Below are 19,881 nucleotides of genomic sequence, written 5' to 3'. Positions count from 1 at the left end.
CCCTTACCCACTCAGTAATTAAATACACTTTACTGAAGATTATTTTTCTAAAATCTCACTGTGTAAATATTTTGTGAAAGCACCAATTGTCAGCCCTACCACATTGTCACATTGTAGATATCGAGCTATTTGGTCAAAATCGCCCAACGTTATCGTTAACCATACCGATACTGTCACTTTAAGAAAGAAGAATTTTATAAAACATGATGAGTTAGTGCCAATTAGTGCCGTAATGCCTTAGTGAAGTGTGTGTGTGTGTGTGTGTGTGTGTGTGTGTGTGTGTGTTACAGTAACTCTATCTCTCTCTCTCCGCCTGCTGTTTTTACCCTGATGGCTGACTGCTCCAATAGTGTCCCACTTCACTAAATAATTCACACCAGTGTTAAATATGCAGGAGAGTGCTGACGGTGTGTGTGTGTGTGTGTGTGTGTGTGTGTATAAAGGTATGGGGGCGGAGCTTGTGTTTCGTGATGGCTGCTGAGAGAAACTATCAGTCAGGTTAAAAATACTTACTATAAATACTTCTTTCAGAGATGACGTCCAGCACATTACTTATACTAAATGTCTAAAGGGAAAATAAAAGTATGGAAGTCCTTGTTAAGTTTTCTTTGTCATTGCACAAATATATTTATGTTCATGGCAACTACTAAAGACTGACAAACAAACCAAAGATACTAAATATTATAGCTGTACTGTACGTTCTAACAGGAATATATAACGTACGACAGTGTGTGTCACAGAGGTTTATATTCTCTCTGTCGTAACCTTGAATGAGTGAAGTTTCACTGACAGCCGAGCTCCCTCTTTACTGGTTCACACGCCCAGTACATCCACAGTCCGTCTGCTGGGAGGGAAGTGGACGTGTTTTCTATAGGATGGATGTAGTCTGAATGTCCGGCTTGTTCCTTTCTTCTCCTCCTCCTCCTCTTTGCAGCCTCTTCCTGTTCGTGCTGAGCTCAGCAGGCCGGAGGATGTGTGGGGTGGTGACATTGAATTAGCACTGTATTTGATACAGGACGAGTGTGTGTGTGTGTGTGTGTGTCCTTGTCATCCTGATTACAAGTACATTCTTTGTTTCAGATTAAAGTACTAACTAGCAGTAGTTCAAGTACTTACATGAGTTGTAGTAGCAACAGCAGCTGGTAGATAAACACTTGACGTTTTAACAACAGTTGGAGGAGTTTTATTCGCAGTAGTTGAAGTGGTAGCAGGACTCCTTGTAGTCGTGGTTGCAGTAGTGTTAGTAGATATGGTTGGACAGGTAATCAGATTTTGGCTTCCAACAATTATGCTAAGCGGGAAGGAACCCTCATCTATGGTCATGAGCTCTGGGTAGTGACCAAAAGAATGAAGTCATAGATACGAGCAGCCAAAATAAGGGAGGCTGGGCTCAGCCTTAGAGATAGGGTGAGGAGCTCTGACATCTGGAGGGAGCTCGGAGTAGAGCCGCTGCCCCTTCACGTCGAAAGGGGTGAGTTGAGGTGGTTCGGGCATCTGATCAGGATCCTCCTGAGCGCCTCCTGTTAGAGGTGCTCTGGGCATGGTCCACTGGTAGGAGGCCTTGTGGTAGACCCAGAACACGCTGGAGGGATTTCATATCTCATCTGGCCTGGGAACACCTTGGGGTCCCCCAGGAGGAGCTGGAAAGTGTTGCTGGAGAGAGAGACGTCTGGGGTGCCTTGCTTGGCCTGCTGCCCTCATGACCCGGCCCTGGTTAAGCAGGGATAAGCAGATGAAAATAGATGGATGGACGAACAATTACGATTACAAGGTCATTGAGATAAACTGATTATTGTGCTGGATTCTGTTTTGCAGTGATGCTCTTTTTTGTCCTGTGTTATAAATCCACGAACACCGCTTTCCTTTACAGCAGTGTGCTTTCACTCCTCCCTAAAAGCTCAAACTCAGCCAAACTGTGGCATGTTTAATTAGAGGAAATCCATTGTAAAAAGTAGTAGTAGTGATATTATTTGTCATAACCCTTTAGTGTCTTTTGCAAAGAAAATAATCAAATGTAGAAACACTGACTGCTGCAGAGGTGATTCAGATGGAAGGAAGTTTAACAGCCCATTGATGGTTTAATTAGTGATGAAATGATAAACATGAAGTAACTCCAGCTCCTCCACACGACAGGATTAGCTGCTTTTCTGTCGCTGCCAACAGAGCATCTCTGCAGCTCTGATACCGAACAGCCTCAGGAACATGACGGAGCGATCAGTGTGAGTGTGTGTGTGTGTGTGTGTGTGTGTGTGTGTCATTCAAACCTTCATCAGCAATGTCTGAAAACTGATGCTGAGACCTCTCAGCCTGTATGTGCGAGTGTGTGTGTGTTGTCGAAGCCAAGTGTGCAACGCCTCCATATGATATCCTGGGAAACACAAAACCGCCGGTCACCATGGAAACGCAGGCAGATCTACTTACAGTGAAGGCAGAGACAGAAGGAGTGTGTGTGTTTGTTCAGTGTGGGTGGGTTTCTTGGTCAGCGTGTGTGTGTGTGTGTGACGTTGACTTTATGACAAATAAAACTGCAGTAGCTCTCACAGATAGACTCAACATGGTATCTGCATGTTCATGTTCTCCTGTGTGTTCTTTTTGAATTAAGTTAGACGTGTTCAGATTCAAACACTTTGACATTTAGTAAGCACAGCAAACACTGACATGAAGACTGATCAGTCCTGACTCTTGACAGTGTTTGACCTGCCGATGTCTATCGATCTGTCAGGACCTTGGCTGCGGCCCTGAGGTGTTTCTGGTAAATTCTCTGCCTTCAGAGCGGCTCAGAATAACCTGAGAGGCTGAGGAGGAGGAGGAGGAGGAGGAGGAGGAGGAGGAGGTTTTAAAGTCTAACTACGCAGGAGGACAGGCCGTCAAACCTCTATACAAGTTCGGCACTGGCTGAAATGTGACTTTGAATGTCTGAACAGATTCGTGCTCTTCTTTGATTCAACAGTTCCTGATTTAAATGAAAGTTAAATCTGTAAAACGTTTAACTTTTGAGAAGTGTTGTGTTAAATGTAAAAAGTTTTTGTAGCAGATTATTTTCAATTTAATTTCTCAATTAAATTAGCTGTTTAGCGAGTAAAACATCAGAAAAACAGTGATCACGATTTCCTGTTGGGTTATGTTTGATCTAAAACTTAAAGAAATCTAATTTATCTTGATGTAAGGACCCTAACACACCAAGCTGACAATCAGCCATCTGTTAGTGGTAGGTCGCTGGTGAGCATCTGTCATGCTAGTTTTTGCAGTTTGTCCTGCACCATTCGCACTAGTCGGCCTTTGTCAGCCCCTTGTCTTTTTTTATTGACGTTGGAACCGGCGGGGCCCGTCAGTGAGAGAAATCACTCTGATTGGCAGTTGAGCTCAGTGCACAAGAAGGAAAACTGAAGTGAGGAAAGTAAACAAATGATTAAAGTCAAGCGTGATTTTGAAACAAACTTGTTATATTTTTTGGCAGAAATTGTTTATAATTGTTTGCCGTATTGTTCGCCAGCGCACGGTAAACATGCTTTATTCTTTCAACATCAGGTTGTGTTGCTAATGTGCTAACTGGCTAACTAGCATCTTGAATCCGTCCTGTTGATCTTTCCCTTTTTGAATGATGAATAGAAACTACAGCTGCCTGCTGGTATGACAAGTTATTTCCTTTAACGCGGTTGCAGTACATACTTGGTAGTTGGCCATTGGCTGTAGTCCTTGCGGTGTGTTCAAGTGCAACTTTTTGGCTGAGACACAAGTGATGTAATGCTGTGCAACAGTCGGCCTTTGTCACCAATAGTCCTTCAGTGTAGGTTTGGTGTTTCTGGGCCTTAAGACAAGCTGTTTTTGCCTTATAAATGACTGAAACGATTAATTGATTATCAAAATAGTTGCAGATTAATTTCATGAGGAGTGATGAATTGCTGCAGCTCGAGTAGTGAGGTGTTGAAAGTGTCGGAGTGTTCAGTCCCTGAGCTCTCAGTATTTGTGGTTTGTATGAATGTTTTGGCAGGTTACAGACTGTGTGTACTTGTGTAATTAAGAATTTTCTGGAAGTTGATATGCGGAGATTAGAGACTCGGCTGTTGAAGAAATACTTCAGTGATTTGGAATTTATTTTCTTTCGTTCTGAGATCAAATCACGCTCATGTTCAGAAATAGTTTTATCAAAGGATGTTAATTGAAACCACAAACATACATTCATGTTTACATTTCTGTTTATGCTCTTTTAAACAAGGATACATAGTGTAGTGCTGCTTTTCATCTTTTCTCTGATTTACATCACTTTACATTTTACTGTGTGGACAAAATCAGGCATTTAAGATGTCATCCTGCACTGTGGGAACTTGAAATGGACATTCTATGGACTAAATGAATCAGTGGATTGAACGCATAAATAATAGATTAATCAATATTGAATAACAACAGTTACGACTTGCAGTTAATTTTCAATTAAATAAACTGAAAGCTGCCTGGACGAACGCTAATAAATCTGAACTCTGATCTGAAGCAAGAAGTCAAAGACAGTGTTTTTAAAAGTCACTTTTGATTTTTAATTAAAAGGAAGTAAATTGGATGTTGATAAATATTTAATAAGTACTGGTAAGTGTTTTTAAATGGAGCGTATTGATCTGTTAAAGCCGAGGACTTTGTGAAAAATCTGGACTGAAGCTTTAAAGTGGCGACGACTCACTCAGCCGCTCAATAATTAGAACCAGGAACAGTCCAGGTTCCCCACAGAGAGCAACACACACACACACACACACACACACACGGGAGTGTATGTGTCTCACTTCCTGTTCAGAGGACCAGATGGTGGAATGCTGGGAATGTTGGTGTGTCTGTTTTTTTAATGTGTTGTGGTTTTAAAAACATCAGAGAAAGTGAAAGTAAAGACGGTCGAATCTTTCCTTCTTATTCCTTCTCTCCCGCCTCCTCCTCTCCTCTGTAAACTGCCCTCTCTTTTCTGAGCGTCTTCTCAGTTTCTCCTTTTATCTCTTCTGCTCTTATCATTTTTCTTTTTTTAATCTAACTCATCTCGTTTTCTTGCTTATTTGTCATCATTTTAGATCCATTTTCTTTCATTCGTTCTGTCTTTTTGTCCTTAATTCCTTCCTTTCTTCCTCCAAAAATTATGATTAAATGAGCTTTATCGATCCCATGCAGGACGTTAAGGTGTCACAGCAGCACAAGTACAGACAAGTAAATTTTGTTTACAAAATGACCTACTGTTTAACACAGAATGAACCATGAAAAAAGGAAATGCTTTTGAGGGAGTGTAATCAGTTCAGATACAAATTTAAACAAGTAAAATCCCAGCTTGTCATTTCTTACAGTGGGCAGGAAACATGGCTGCCGCTGGTCCTGTTGTTGTTGTTTTCTGGCGCTCTGACCTCACAGGAATGTCTTTGTGTGGTCAGGAGGGTGAGGCGGCGTGTCGGTGTGAAATTCACCACTGTAGCGACGCAAGTATGAACCCTGAACACGCCACCAGCAGCAGCAGCAGCCGCTCTGGACTTCAGTTTGTCGTGACGTCTCGTCACTGAATGACTGCAGATAATGAAATTAAAAAATAGAAGGAACATGTCTCAGCTGCAGCTTTTCACCCAGTAAAAAAAAAGTGAACTGGCAGTGTGTCAGGAAGCGTTCGGTCCCCGAGGCGTCCACTGTGAGCTGTGTTGGCAGTCTGACTCTGCTCAGGCTGAATGAATGGTACGTTTGGTTCGTTGGCGGGGGCCGTCCTGAGGGCCCGAGCCACGAGGAAGCCAGATGACGGGAGGAGACACGGCGTGACACTCATGCAGAAGAAGGACAGAATGTGTTGTTATGTACAGATTATCAACAGAACATAAAGAGCTGCAGAAATAGTTGGTCCATCTGTTGTATGTTTGCTGTGACCTCTGACCTTTGACCTCTGGACTGATGGCTGCCTGATTTGGGAGCCAAAGCCGGTTCTGCTTTTCATTTTTAACAAATCAAGATGCCTTTTAAATTTTGGGCAGTAACTGCAGTCTGACTCCAGTGACCCCTAACTTTAGGTTTCTTAATGTGCTGCTGTTGATACGACATTTAATCTTAAGATATTTTGTTTATATGTCTGACTTACATTAGTATATTTAGTTTATATTTAGTTCTTTTATTTTCAGATAATGCCAACAAAAAACAAAAGTATAGTCTGTAATCTGAAAGACAGAATGATGCAATCTTGACGTGCATGAACCATCCGAACCAGATTGAAGGTTTTTAAGAAAATATTAAAGGGTAACTTTGGTATTTTTTAACCATTTTCCCATGTTTTTGTGTCTAAATGATTAAGGCATATAACATTTTTTTTAAACCGTTCCAGTATCAAGAGCACCGCAGCCAGCAGTGGCAAAACAGGATGCAATATTAACACGCAGGGCATATGTGGATCGTTAATCTACGTCCACAAAAATGCTTTCTTTTGCCATTGACAGGCTCAGATTATTGTTATAAATTTCTGACAACACTATGGAATGGGTCCCTACAGAGATAGACCTTTTTGGTAAAGAGTACAATCCTTTTTTTAAAAAAAAAACAAAACAGTGTTTCCAACAGTGTGTCCGATCTCGAAGTTTGAGGTTTCTGTGGGTCCATGAATGCAGCGCAGGCGGAGCTCCCCTTGAGTTCTTTTTTCCTCAGCAGTTTGTGACTTGCGGGTTGGATAATTGATGTGTCAAGCCATTCACAGTTGATCAGATCGATGGGTGACAGAAGTAAATGCAAACTTTTAGACCCAGCAGAATGAAGAGTGAAGTTTCCCTTTAAATGCGCCTGATGTTCTGCTGCTCCGTCTCTGGACTGAGTGCGCTCTGACAGTGTGGTGCTAGAAATAACCGCAGTTTATATATATTCCCATTTGGCCCCACTGATGAAAGGTCCAGCTCCAAAAATAGCAAATCTGTTTGTGGTGGCAGATCTTTTAACTGTGGCGGGCCGTCACTAATAAATAACTGTGGGAAACAGCTCCAAAGTTGTCATTGCCAAAGTCACCAGACTCCATTCAAATAAACAGTAATTTAAGTGTGTATAGAGTCAGCATATTCTCACATCTAACTGGATTAATTGAAGGTTTATTGAACTGGTGATTGTTGAAACAGTGAAAAGATAAACCAAGATGGTTTCTGTTGTTGTTATTTTGTTTTTGTCGACTTTGAATGATTTGTTTTTGACGATAATAAAAGTACTGTTTATTTAAATGGAGCCTGGTGGGTTTGGCGGTGGTGATTTTGGTGCCTTTTCTGGGTAAACAAAAAGGATTGTACTCTTGAACAAAAAGGTCTATCTCTGTGGGATCCTTTCCATAATGTTGTCAGCCACTTAGAAGAACAGTCTGAGCCTGTCAGTGGCAAAAACAAACACTTTTAGTCGACGTGAATCGATGTTACATGCCCCGAGTTGTTACTTTGCAGCCTATTTCACCGCTGCTGTCTGCAGCCGTCTCCCTCAAAACTGGACCAGTTTTAAAATATGTTGATTCCCACAAGTCACTAAGACACAAAAACGTAGGAGAATACCTTTATATACCTTGATATGAATGTGCCACATTACACGAATATTGTATATAAATGTGTTAATTGAAAGTGTTTCTTAATTTGGGGGTGTAGAATATCATTTAGAAACAGCCTCAAATGTTTAACTGAAATACTCATTTTGTTTGTGATAAGATATTTTAAAGTCAAGGTTCACTTACTAGCTTTTTTAGTAACTTTCAGTCGTATCTCATGGCCTTCTTTAGCAAACACAGCTCACTCAGGTATCAGGGATGCCTGGTGTCAAAGACCGTAGAACATGACCGCAGTTATGTGCTTACATTTGATGACACCTGAGCAATGTCTATTTGCTGAAGAAGACCAAGGGATTTGTTTTAAAACCCTGTAAAAACCTAGTAAGTGGACATTGAGTTTAGAATTTCTATCACAGATACCATGTGTTTTTCTTTCAGCGCCATGAGGTTGTTCTCCTGGTTGTCTATGTGACCTTTGCTCTCGCTTTATCTGTGAATAATTGACTTCAGAGCTCTAGTTTGTGAGTAAAGTGAAACAGACTTTGGGTGGAGTTGGTGCCCTTTTTAATCAGAAGGTCAGATGTCATGTTTGCGATTCAGAAAATGAAGGTCGGTGACTTTAATTCAGTGAAGGGAAACCTCAGCGTTTTATCTCAAAACTTGGACGGAAGATGTGAAGAAGAAAAAAATGCTTCTACATACTCTGTGGGTGACCTTTGACCTCCTCACCATCACCACCTGCTTGTGATGTTTGTGAATGTGGAGTTGGAGTTCATTTTCATGCTTTTAAAAGATTATTTGACTGAAAGTTTCAGTTCGATGAGTCTTTGTCTTTGGCTCAAGATGATTCTGAATCATCAAATCTCTTCCTCATTTCTTGCACTTGTTTTCCGTCATCTGCAGTTATTTCAGGATCACATGAATATTTGTTCCACGTATTGTCTCTGTGTCGTCGTGACCTCTGAACTTTCACCTCCTTGCTATTGCATGTGTGTTGGTCACTTATACAGGAAGTGAAGCTGATTCTCCTCCACTCAGGTTTCTCTTTACTGCCCTGATTTTTCCTGCGTCTCCACCTTCATCCCAAACCTGAAGTGTTTTCCTGCAGGTTCCTGCGAAGCTGCAGGTTTGTGGGTGGTGATGTCTTGTGTGTATATATATGTGTGTGTGTGTGTGTGTGTGTGTGTGTGTGTGTGTTGTTGATGGACAGCGGGATCAAACAGGAAGTGCCGGCAGGGCTCAGAGAGGAAAAACATCTCCACAACAGGCTCTAATATTAGAGCTCAGATATTCTCAGGATGTTTGGACGTCTGTGTGTGAGCGATGAGCCCGCGCACACACTCCACCCTGTTTCCTGTTCTTGGTACGACTTGTCCTCTCTGCACACACAGTTGGATCTATTAACTTTATTGCCTTGAAGAAGTAGTATCACCACAGTGTCGGGATGAATTAGAGAAAGCAGAATGAGTATTTTCACATGATGTCTCCTCCTTGTGTGCAGGTTATTCATATTTGTTCAATAAAACAGCAACTGTAGATAACGTCAGCACACTGGCTTCACTCACAGCAGAGCCTGCAGCAACATCTCAGTCACATTATAGAATTATTCAAACAACATGCAAACAGTGCATCATGTCTTTAAGTGCAGTAAAATAAAATGTCCCCATGTTAAAACAGGTTTATGTACATAGGTTTGTGTACAATATGTATAAATAAAAATCTGAACTATACCGTCGCCAGTTTACTAACTTGATGCTCATCATATAGATCCTTTATATCTGGCTGTAACTAAGCACATAAAGACATTATGAGTTGTTAATTTCACTCAGGTTTTGGAGTTTTGTAGCCATTCTCTGGCTGTTAGAAAGATGAAAATTCAGATTTTAGAGACTTTCAAACCTGAAAGGACAGCCCCCCGTCAGGACTGTGTGATCGGTGCAATTAAGGGAAATTCAGCCAATCCTCGACAATTCTGCGCAACCTTGCAATTTTGTCCAATCACCGCAACTTCACCGCAAATTTGACTATTTAAAAAAGATAAAACTTCATTTCATTGTAGAGCTGCGTGCAGTGTATTGATCCAGTCAGCACCTCTATTTCTCTCTCTCTCTCTGTTTATCATGAGACTACTGCTGCAGGAGTGTGAGCTCTGTGCCTGGCACATATGTCATAGACACATGGTATGATATGAACCAGTAAAGTATTTTTTTGCGTGTTTTTTCATTTTCTCATGTCTATTTTGGTGGCGGACAAATGCACATGTGCTAAATCCTGAGAGGGATGTGTCCCCTGTGCCCCCCCTAGAATCCAAACCTATGCCTATTACTAGTCTACTAATGTAACTGTGACTGCAGTACTGCTGCAAACACTTAACTGGAGCAGTGAACATTCATGACAGAGCAGTACAGTGTTGATTAGATTTTTGATAATTAAGAAATTAATCTGATCGTCTGTCAGTGATGACAGAGTCGAGCCGTTTTGGTGTCGGTGTGAGAGTGTTGGGACTGTTTAACGACTTGGTGCTTGATGTTAGCTGCTGCTGCTGTGTTATCTCGTGCTAACCGGACAGAGAGAGCGGCGCACAGAGATGGTCCTTCAGTGCTGTATCTATTCAACCCCTACCATCACAAATAGATCCTAATTCTGTGGGAAATACTGAATGCTCATAATAATAAGCTCCCGAAATGAGACCACATCACAACTGTTTTTGCAATTTTCACTTGATCCCGCAATTTCCTTGCCAAAAAAAAAAAGCCTTAAAAACATGCATCGCAATCGCTTAGAAAAGCTGCTGTGAAATCAGGCATTTCAGGCTCCATTTTCTTGTGTAAAATGATGGAAAAAGTATAAAAGAAAACAAATTAAATAGCATCATTACCTGTTAATTATTTTTAAATTAATTAAATTGAATGACAACCCTGCACACGTGCACTCGTCTGTACATATCTGTATTTTTTTTATCTTCAATCTTCAAAATATGTTGTGTGGCTCTCTTCACCTTCTGCAGGTTTAATCTTTACCTGATATAAACTTTAGTAAACACCTTTAAACAGGAATAATATTCTAATTTAATCCTCAGTATGAACAGAATCACTTCGGCTCTCTCTCCTTCCCTCTGTTTGCTTTTCTTCCTCAACCCTCCTCCCACTCCGCCCCTTATGCTAAAGAGTCAATGACATCACCATTAAGAGACAGGGCTGTGATTGGTCACTGGGAGGAGTAGCTGCCCCTGCTGGCGGCCCCTCCCCCCTCGACTCTCCCTCTGTCTGAAAGGTGTTTTCAGTGTCTGAGAGCCGCCGCTGCCGCTGCTGCTGCTGCTGCACACAGGAGGACAAACCCACGCTTTCATTCTCCACCTCCCTCCATCTCTTCTCACTCCGCTTCCTCTCACTGCAGCGCTCTCTGTTCCTCCTCCTCCTCCTCCTCTTCATTGTGCTGGTTCCTCAGGCGGAGGATGGGTGGATTCCTGAATGAAGGGAAGGTGTGATATCAGAAGGCACTGACAGATGGATGGATGGAGAGAAAACAGAAGCATGATGCTGCCACCGCCGTCGCCAACGCGGTGCGTCTGCTGAGCCAGCGATTTCTGATTCCACGCTGGTGAAACACTGAGAGAGAGATAGAGGGACTGTGCAGTTCATCTCCTGTGTCGCTTGTCCTCCATCGCCCTGTCTGCTGTCTTGGAAGTGTTCAGGAAGAGAAGAATCGTGAGTCTTCCTCTCTCTGTTGAGATTACAGCTGAATGTGGGATTATTTCTCTACAGTATCAGAAGCTGTGGTGCGTTTCAAACTCAGGTGTAAGTCATTTCTGATGACTTTGTTGACTTGAGAGCTCATTTTTTCATCTGGAAACTTGATTTAATCTCTTGAAAACTGTTGGAAACTCAACTCAAGCTTTACACTGCTGCAGGGACGTTCATCCTGTTGAAACTCGAGCTGCACACTATTGCACAGAAGCTCAAACTCTGGGTTCTTCACTTGAAGACAATCTGAATCAACTGGAAACTCCTGTAATTTCTCCGCTGAGTCTCTCCTCGATGCCTCTGTGGACTTGTCTCATTTAAATATTTCACCGTCCCCTCTGGAGTTTGATCATGGAGCTTCAGAGCGCCACCAGCGGTCTCCCCGGCCCTCTCTCCCCTGGCCATCTGTCCCCGACTTTGGACTATGCTGGCCCTCTGTCCCCATCGTCGGGTGGCCCTGGCCCATCTCACCCCACAAGCCCTGGCCGGGGTACGAGCCCCAGCCTCAGCCCCATCAGGGGGCCCAGCCCTGGCCCCGGATTCTCAGGCCAGGCTGCGTTCAACTACAACCAGCTGGAAGGGAGGTTTAAACAACTTCAAGGTAAGAAGAGAGCTCACCTCTGAAGTCTGTGAAAATGTCCCATAGAGGAACACGTGAAGAAAGAACTCCAGGTGGTTTTGTTAAGTTGTGTTGCAACTCGTCTTACACTTGGAAGCATTTATTTGCTGGTCTAATCCAGACAAAGTGATTGCAAAAGGGAGAAACAGTGGAAAGAGCTTGAATTCTCAGAAATATCTTCAGGGGGTTCAGAGTTAACGAGCCAGATGAGAGCAACAGCAGCTTTTTAAACTGTTTCACAACCCTGGAACTCAAAAGGTGCAAATAGTTTTCCAGAGAAAATCAGCAGAGAAAGTAACTTAATGACAAATATAAAAGTTGCAGACAAACAGCAGCAGGAGAGCAGCTTTATACAGAACACAAAAAAGTCTGAAACACTTAGATTTGATCTCCTCTTGATTCAGTAGACAGTAGGGGTGGGAATCACAAGAGGGCCTCAACGCGATATTGTCACGATACGATACAATATTATCGCGATCTTAAATGTATTGTGATGACATATTGTGATTTATTACCTTTTTCCAACTGAAAAATAAGGAAAAACTTTATCTACATCTGTTTGTATCTAATAAGATAAAGTTTTAAAGTCTGTTTATCTTATTTCAATCCTTTATATTGCAGCAACAAGTATCTAGTGGACTGAAAAAGCAATTGATTTTATTATTCTTGTAGGCTACCAAAAGTTTAATTTGTATTTGCAATATTGATAATTTATTCAATAAATGAAATTGATACTTCGTCACTGTATATAATGTTATAAATTCAGAAAGACACAAAACTCTACTTAAATCTCGTGAACTTTCTACGGCACATAACTTTATCTTTTTTAAGTTCAGTTTCTTTTAATGCAAAAGCAGGAATGCGATGGTCACAGGTTTATCAACAGTAAATCACTGCAGTGCAACAGTGTGTGTTCATGAATCAGCAGTTCTGACTTTATCTCAGTAAACTCTCACTGTATCAGAGCCCCACCCTTCCTTTCATTCATACACTGATAAAGCTGATCAGCTGCACCAGGGCTGCTGGGTATTCAGCGCCTCGCTGAGCAGCAGGGAGCTGTTGAAAGATGACGTGAATGTTTCTCAGTCAGCTCTCACGCCCAGATTCTTTCAGATAGTTGTGATATGACCAGCGGTCCTTCGCCTTCAGTCCGTCCTCTTCTTAGTCAATTACTCGCACAATCATTCAGCAGGGTGTTGCCTGAGAGATGTCCAAGTAGTTAGTCATTTTTCATATTTTATTAACAGGGAGTGGGTTATTCATTTCTAGACAATGATTCACTAACTTTGCTCTTTGACAGGCACCAGATCCATTTGTGTGACTGCATTCATCAAAACAATCTGACCATTAGTCTCAAAGAAATGCTGCAACTCTGTCAAGAATGTCTCCACACTATCTCAAGGCAATTGAATCAAATGCAACTGGACTTGGTTTTGTCTCCACACTCCACAACTCTGATTACACAACAACCAACAAAATCCCGAAATCAAAACTTTGTCCCAGGCGTCCTCACGATCTGTTTAATTCGGCCTCCTATCGATTTCAGCAATTGTATAAGTTTAGTGCAGCTACACTGAGCGACATGGATCTAATAAACTTGGGTACGACATCAGGTTTGATGTATGCAGACTGTACGATGACAGCGCCTACTGAATCACACGCTACGACGTACAATGTCTTCGATTGCAAGACCATGACAACGGCCACCCTTGAACCTTTCTCACTGTGCGATGTAGGACCAACGTTTTAGAGCCACAACCAAAGATATCGCCACATTACTTTCACAATGGTCTGGGACAACCCAAAATCGCACAGTGTATACCAGGCTTTAGACCCTTGATTTTGAGAAGGAAGTTTCAAAAGCAGGGCGAGGACTTGAGTCGTACTTGGACTAAAAATGTCAGCAGGATGGTAATCAAACAGCTGATGGATCAGATACTACTTTCTGTTGCTGCTGGCTTGTTTTGAGATTAAATAAATACACACTAGTTTACACAAGTGCTTAGTATTTCTTTCAAAGATCAACATCCACTGAACTTTGCACCAAACGTAAGACACAGTCGACTGTTTGCTCTGGAACTTTTATTTAAATGTGCATACTTCCTCATCTTATACACGTGTGTATAGTACTGGAAGAAAAGCATCCAAAAATCGACAGTTTCAGACTTTGAATATGTTGGAGTTTATTTCTTATCCTTCTTCTTTGTCCAAAAAGTTGTTTCTCTTTCTTAAACTTGAACTCAAGTTAAGTTTAAATGATTTCTAGCTTTGCAACTCATGACCAACAAGTACAAACACATACTGTAGTACTTACAGTATCGACAGAGGATGTGTCAAAGGAGTTATGACTGTTTCATGTTTTGTATCACTTTCAATCTGTGTCACATTGTTAGGAAACACATCCTTGAGAAAACATTTTAAATTCTTGTAATTAGAGATGACGATTGGAGTTTACAAGTAATACTCATAGACAGGCATCGTCCTAGCTCATCTGTTTTGGCCAGTAACTTTCAGATTGAGCTGTTTTACGCTTCACATTAAAGAGGACACTATCAAAAGCTCACCAATGGATGTTCTTCATCAATAAAAGGTTTTAATACTGCAGAGAAACACTTGAGTGTAAAATTATCAGCAGGCTGAATTTAGCTGAAGGCTAATGGAGCCGGTTTACCGATTGCAGCCTCATCGATGTGCTGATGCCCAGAATACTTCAGTGCTGTTCCCTTGTATCAAAAAGTAGCTCACTGGCTGGAGGCCAGGGGGAGGTGGTCGCTGCAGGTGGTGTGTGGCGCTGTTAGCTCAGAGCTGTTGGATTCAGGAAACACAATGAGGCTCTGAAATGATGTTTGGTTTTGAAAAGAGAAGATGAGCCGAAGCGAGTATTCCCTGAAAATGTTTCTGATTGTGAAGACCTCTGGTGTTCTGATACGTGATACACTGTGTTACTGCCTTTTTCAGGTTCATATATTGACCTTATCTTTTTATGATCCAGTGAAAGCCAAGTTGCACCTCAAGGTCCTTCAGTTGAAAAGTTCCTTCCCAGACATTGTCAGAGGATAAAAAAAAGTCTTGCATGGTGTCATCAAAGGTTTTATCAAAGAGTGTGTGCGTTGTTTAGAGAAGGGCGGATTATCTCTCTTATCTTTCAAGAATCATAAAGTTTTAGTGCTGAGATGTGGGTTGGTTTAATTGTTCTGCAGTTGTAAACAGACGGACTTCAGAAGGGAAGGAAGACGGCCTTAAAGTTCCCTTGTCTTTGCTTTAATGTACTTCCAGCCATTGATAAACCTAATATATTTCAAATTGCATTTTTGCTTGAATATGCCAAAATATAGCTTAATGAAGATTCAGGTCAGAACTTGCCCAGTAAACTGTTGATATTTTGTCAATCTTTAAATAGAAACAGTGATTTAGCCACAAATATTAGTGTTTGGAGTAAACTAGGCATATAGATTGAGTTTATTATGCATGTTTTGCCACTTTTGTCTTCTGTGGAAACATGTCGCTACTGAAAACCAATATGAATCCAAACTGTCCGACAGCTGTTGTTCTTTGTAATGGACAAAAATACAAACTTTTGATAAGAACTGGGAGTAAAAATAAACTCACATGATAAAGGCAGTGCTTTTTGACTTGGAATTCGATTCACAGATTTCAAAAATTGATTCTTGAAGGTCTTTGATAAAGCTCAGTGCGGCACCTGGACAGTGCACATTGCACATACACTGGAGTTACCTAGAGTTCGTCTTCAATGAAGTCAGTGTTTAGGTGCATTTTGGATTCATTAATCTAGTAATCGGCTTTGCAAGTTGAAGGTGAAATATTTTGTGAATACTGCATGCCCTGAGGCTAACATAAGTGAACCAGCATAAGACGCCAGTCAGTCAAGGCGCACTACACCACTGCACAAAACAGCTAATACCTAAGAGTCTGGATGGACTTCTACTTTTAGGGTATATCTGTCTGTATCCAGTCTTTATTGGATTTTAGACAAAGTTTATGAGAGATTATCTGGACCCGACAATCTGCCCTTTCCTTTCACGCATCATAAGCTTGGAATTAGATGCAAGGCATACTGAACTTGGAAACTGTACCCTCTCTTTATACATTTAAAAGTCTTTTGAAATCATTTTTTCCTGAACACTGACATTTCTTTGAACAAGTGCCATTATTTGCATAATTATTTTTAGCTCCTGGTTCCCAGATGTTTTGTATCGGTGTGTTTTGATGTTTTTTGTGACCTTATTTGTCAACTTTTGTTCTCGATTTGAAGCTTTAAATTTTGCTGCCCATCTTGACCAAGACTCCCCAACAGAAGAGATATTGTATGTCAATGGGACATTTCTGGTTAAATAAAGGATAAATAATAAGAAGAACTATTCAAAGGCTTGTTGATGTGATAAAGCCTCGTAGATGAGTGTCAAACATCTTTAACTGACTCAAAACTTCTAGTTACTGTGGGCAGGGTTCATCATGTTAGTGCTATAGATGGCTGCTATAGTGTTTCCCTTTCATGAACTTATCAGAAGTCTTATCTGAGGGGCCTCTTCAGCCTCGGTTGTGATATTGTTTTAAGAAATACTGTGTTAAAACTCGTGTCAGCTGCCAAACATGACAGCTTTGGAGGAGCAGGTTTGTTTACAGTGTGTCACAGGTCAGCTTTTTTGTGCTTCTGTGCAAGTCGTTCTAAGATTTGTTGCCTGAAGCGTCCACAAAGGTTTCGTCAAGCTACCATCAGGACTCAGAGACAGTAAAGATGTTCTTCAACAAACCTCCACTGGCTCTTATGAAACGGTCCCTTGAAACTCTTTAACTTCTCAGATTAGATCACCTTCAGACAGATAAATAGGTCTGGGAGTTGGTTTTATGAGGGCAGTTGCAACGCGTTGACAGGATATAAATTCATGTGTCGTCTCACGTGTGGCTCAGGTGGTTCGGAGCAGCGCCTCACATCCTAAGAGGACGCTGGTTCAGTTCCCAGCGGGGTGATGAATATGGGAGCACTGGGTGATTATTGCACTGCAGAGGGCTCCAGATGTGAGAGGGAGGAGACGGAGGGGAGCTGTGGAGCAGCGCCTCCTTCTCATTAGTATTGAGTGATCGTCCCCTGTTAGAAATCAAGCAATTATAGAGGAAAGCAAGTCGTCAAATTGCCTTCTGAACTCACTCATGGGAGATTTTTACACAGAGTCTGTTAGATGCTGACTGATGTCGGGGTTAATCACTCAGGAGAACAGCGATGGAGTGTTTTCTTTACTCGTATGCTGATAAATTAGAGTAAGAAATCTGTTAGTCCGGACTAAATTTAGTTTAATTAGCTTAGATTAGGTTAGATTAGAAAGAGGGAGGGATGGATGGACCAACACGTTCTCGCCCCAACTCCTCAAATACTGCCGCTTCTTCAGTGGACATACACATCAAAACATGATGCACTAGGTACCCTCCTGCGTCAGTTTTGGACGTTCACGGATGGCTTGTCAGTTTACGCTTGTTACATGCATTGTGTCTTTTCAAATTACACTTTCGTTCTCATTGGAAATGTTCAGTTTATGCTCATTACATGCATAAAATATTTTTTTTTATAAAATAAACATAGGTAAAACCGTTTCCATTTCTTCAGGTTTAGACAACAAAAGCACATGCTTAGGTTAACAAAAAAAATTTAAAAAAATACCACCGTTTGGCTTAACCCTTTGAAACCTGAGCAAATTGTCTTGATTTCTTTTAAAAACATGAGAAGATGGCAATAAGGAACGAAAGAAGAAATGACCCAAAAATTTAGCAAGAAATTAGTAAAAAGAGAAAATTAAAAACAAGAAAAGAAGTAATAACAAAAAGTTAAAAAAAAAATAAAGAAAGAAAGAAAGTTAAAAACATACAACCAAGGAAATGACCTGGAAGGAGTGCTTAAAAATTCAAATAATTCTGTAACATCATTTTAAAATGTAATAGTAATAGTTATTATTATGAATATAGTTTTCCTCAGTTTTTTCTTTTAATATAATTTTCTAAATCTATTATTTGTTTTGCAATTTGCAGGACTTTTCTGACCAAGTTGCTCATTGCCTTTTTCCCCATGTTTTTGAAAGAAATCCTATCAGTTTGCTCAGAGAGGGTTCAAAGTTTTAAATACTTGCGAAAGGCTTCTGAAAGCAGCATGAAGAAAAGTGATGTCGCTCCAGGTTCAAAGAGTTAAAAATCACACGGGAACGATGCAGCGGGCTCCTGGGTGAAAGTCCAGAGTTTGGTTGACCCGTCCACTTACCCTCCCACCCACCCTATACAGACTTTATACAAACTACCACCAATCGATGCATATCATACTGTTGCAAAGGGTGCCTCTGTGCGCCCGTGTCTGACGCCAAAGTCCACTGACAAAGCAGTGGTATTTGATGATAATGGTTGTTGCCCGCTGCCTCTCAAACTGAGATGCTTGGTGTGTATAATACGACTGCGGAAGGTGCTTGTGTGTGTGTCAGTCTTTGGCGCCGAGATCACTGACAAAGCAGCAACATTTGCAAGTTGAGAGTGAGAACAGGCTGGATGGACACATGGACAGATCAGTTGATATTTGGATCAATGGGCTGACAAAGGATGAATGATAGATTGATGGAAGATGGTTAGAAAGATGGATGGACCATTGACACAAGAACTAGAGGGATGTATAGGTAGATAGACGGATAAATAGATACATCACACTTGGATAAAAGATGTACAGATGGATAGATATATGGATGGATCGATAGATGAATTGATAAAGTAAATAGATGGATGAATAGTTGATAGATGATAGATATCTAGATGTATACTTAAATCTTGCAGCATCAGTATTTTAATGACATACATTAAAGACATTCACATATTTAATTGAAGGGTTTGAATTATAGATGAATAAGCAGCTGTTTGTTTCTATCTAAAAATATCTGTTTGCATTTACTCCCCTGATGTAAACAAACATGAATGACTCAGTTTATTTCCTGTCCATCAACAGCAGCCTCTGATCCTTTGTTTTGAAATGTGGAGTGGGCGGGGCTAATCTTTGGTTTTGTTATGGGTTGTGACAGAAAAGGCTGTGAAATACTGAAACATAATGAAATGACTGACGGCTAAAACACACCAGCTTTCCTGTGAGATCACGTCACATGGACACACGCACATACACACACATACACACACTGCTAGCATGCAGCCATGCTTCCAAAACAATAACATCATCCCTCTCTGCTCCCATCATCCCCCTCTTTCCTGTGTGCTCCTGAGCCAGCCAATCAGCGGACATCTCTGTGGTTTGGGAGCCCCCTGAGCTCAGTGTGTGTGTGTGTGTGTGTGTGTGTCTGTGAGTGTGTTTGGGGAGGGGGTGAGGATTAACAGAGGGGAGGGGTTTGTCTGAAATGGTCTGGCAGGCAAAAAATCCCAAACCACATCGTCATCCCTCGTTCTTTTGTCTCCTTCTCCAAAAGGTGTTCATCCACTCCTTCGTCCTACCTCCGCTTCTCCTCTTTCTTATCCTCATCCACCTCATCAATGTTTCATGAGCTTCTGCAGAGCGTCTGTCATTGCCCCGATCATCCCCCTCTCCCTCCTTCCCTCCCGACCTCCGTCCTCTTAGTGAAATTAAAAGGAAGCTTCAGCCGTCTCATCGTGATAAAAGTCTCACAAAGGCGGGCTGAGAAACACTTCTCTCCTCCTCATCTTCCATTATCACTCACTGCGTCCAAATGCACACCACTACTCCACTATTACTCTGATTATGACAATATTCTGAATTTGATACGGGTCATGTGATCAGCATATTCTGTTTAGATATTCTGAATCAGGCCTTTTCCTGATAGAGACGTGGGATATGCCAGGTTTTAGGAGCATTATTTGGGCATGTATACAAGGCATTCAGAATATGCATCGCAGTTTAGGTTTAACCGCAGTTTGCGACACACAGCCACCTGCCTGTTTATGGTCGTCTCTGTCTGTTGTCATGGATACGTTGTACACAAACCAACTAGCCAGCAGTTTGC

At 41.4% G+C, this 19,881-nt stretch overlaps 1 protein-coding gene across 2 annotated transcripts in view; it reads left to right on the top strand.

Annotated features, from left to right (window-relative positions):
- The window catches only part of LOC126407261 (spectrin beta chain, non-erythrocytic 1), a 164,646-nt gene that overhangs the window by 56,603 nt on the left and 88,162 nt on the right, over positions 1-19,881 (top strand). Inside the window, exon 1 of one of the 2 annotated variants that reach the window (XM_050072024.1) lies at positions 10,809-11,851. The exons of the other annotated variant lie outside the window; for it this stretch is intronic. Coding sequence (XP_049927981.1) covers positions 11,602-11,851 — 250 coding nt within the window. The 5' untranslated portion in view covers positions 10,809-11,601. Of the gene's footprint in view, positions 1-10,808; positions 11,852-19,881 lie in introns of those variants that run through there. 2 annotated transcript variants of the gene reach the window in all.

The sequence above is a fragment of the Epinephelus moara genome, chromosome 19 (genome assembly GCF_006386435.1).
Source record: "Epinephelus moara isolate mb chromosome 19, YSFRI_EMoa_1.0, whole genome shotgun sequence".
Lineage (NCBI taxonomy): Eukaryota > Metazoa > Chordata > Actinopteri > Perciformes > Serranidae > Epinephelus > Epinephelus moara.
Note: the sequence above shows the minus strand (reverse complement) of the source record. Positions and strands in the feature narration are given on the sequence as shown.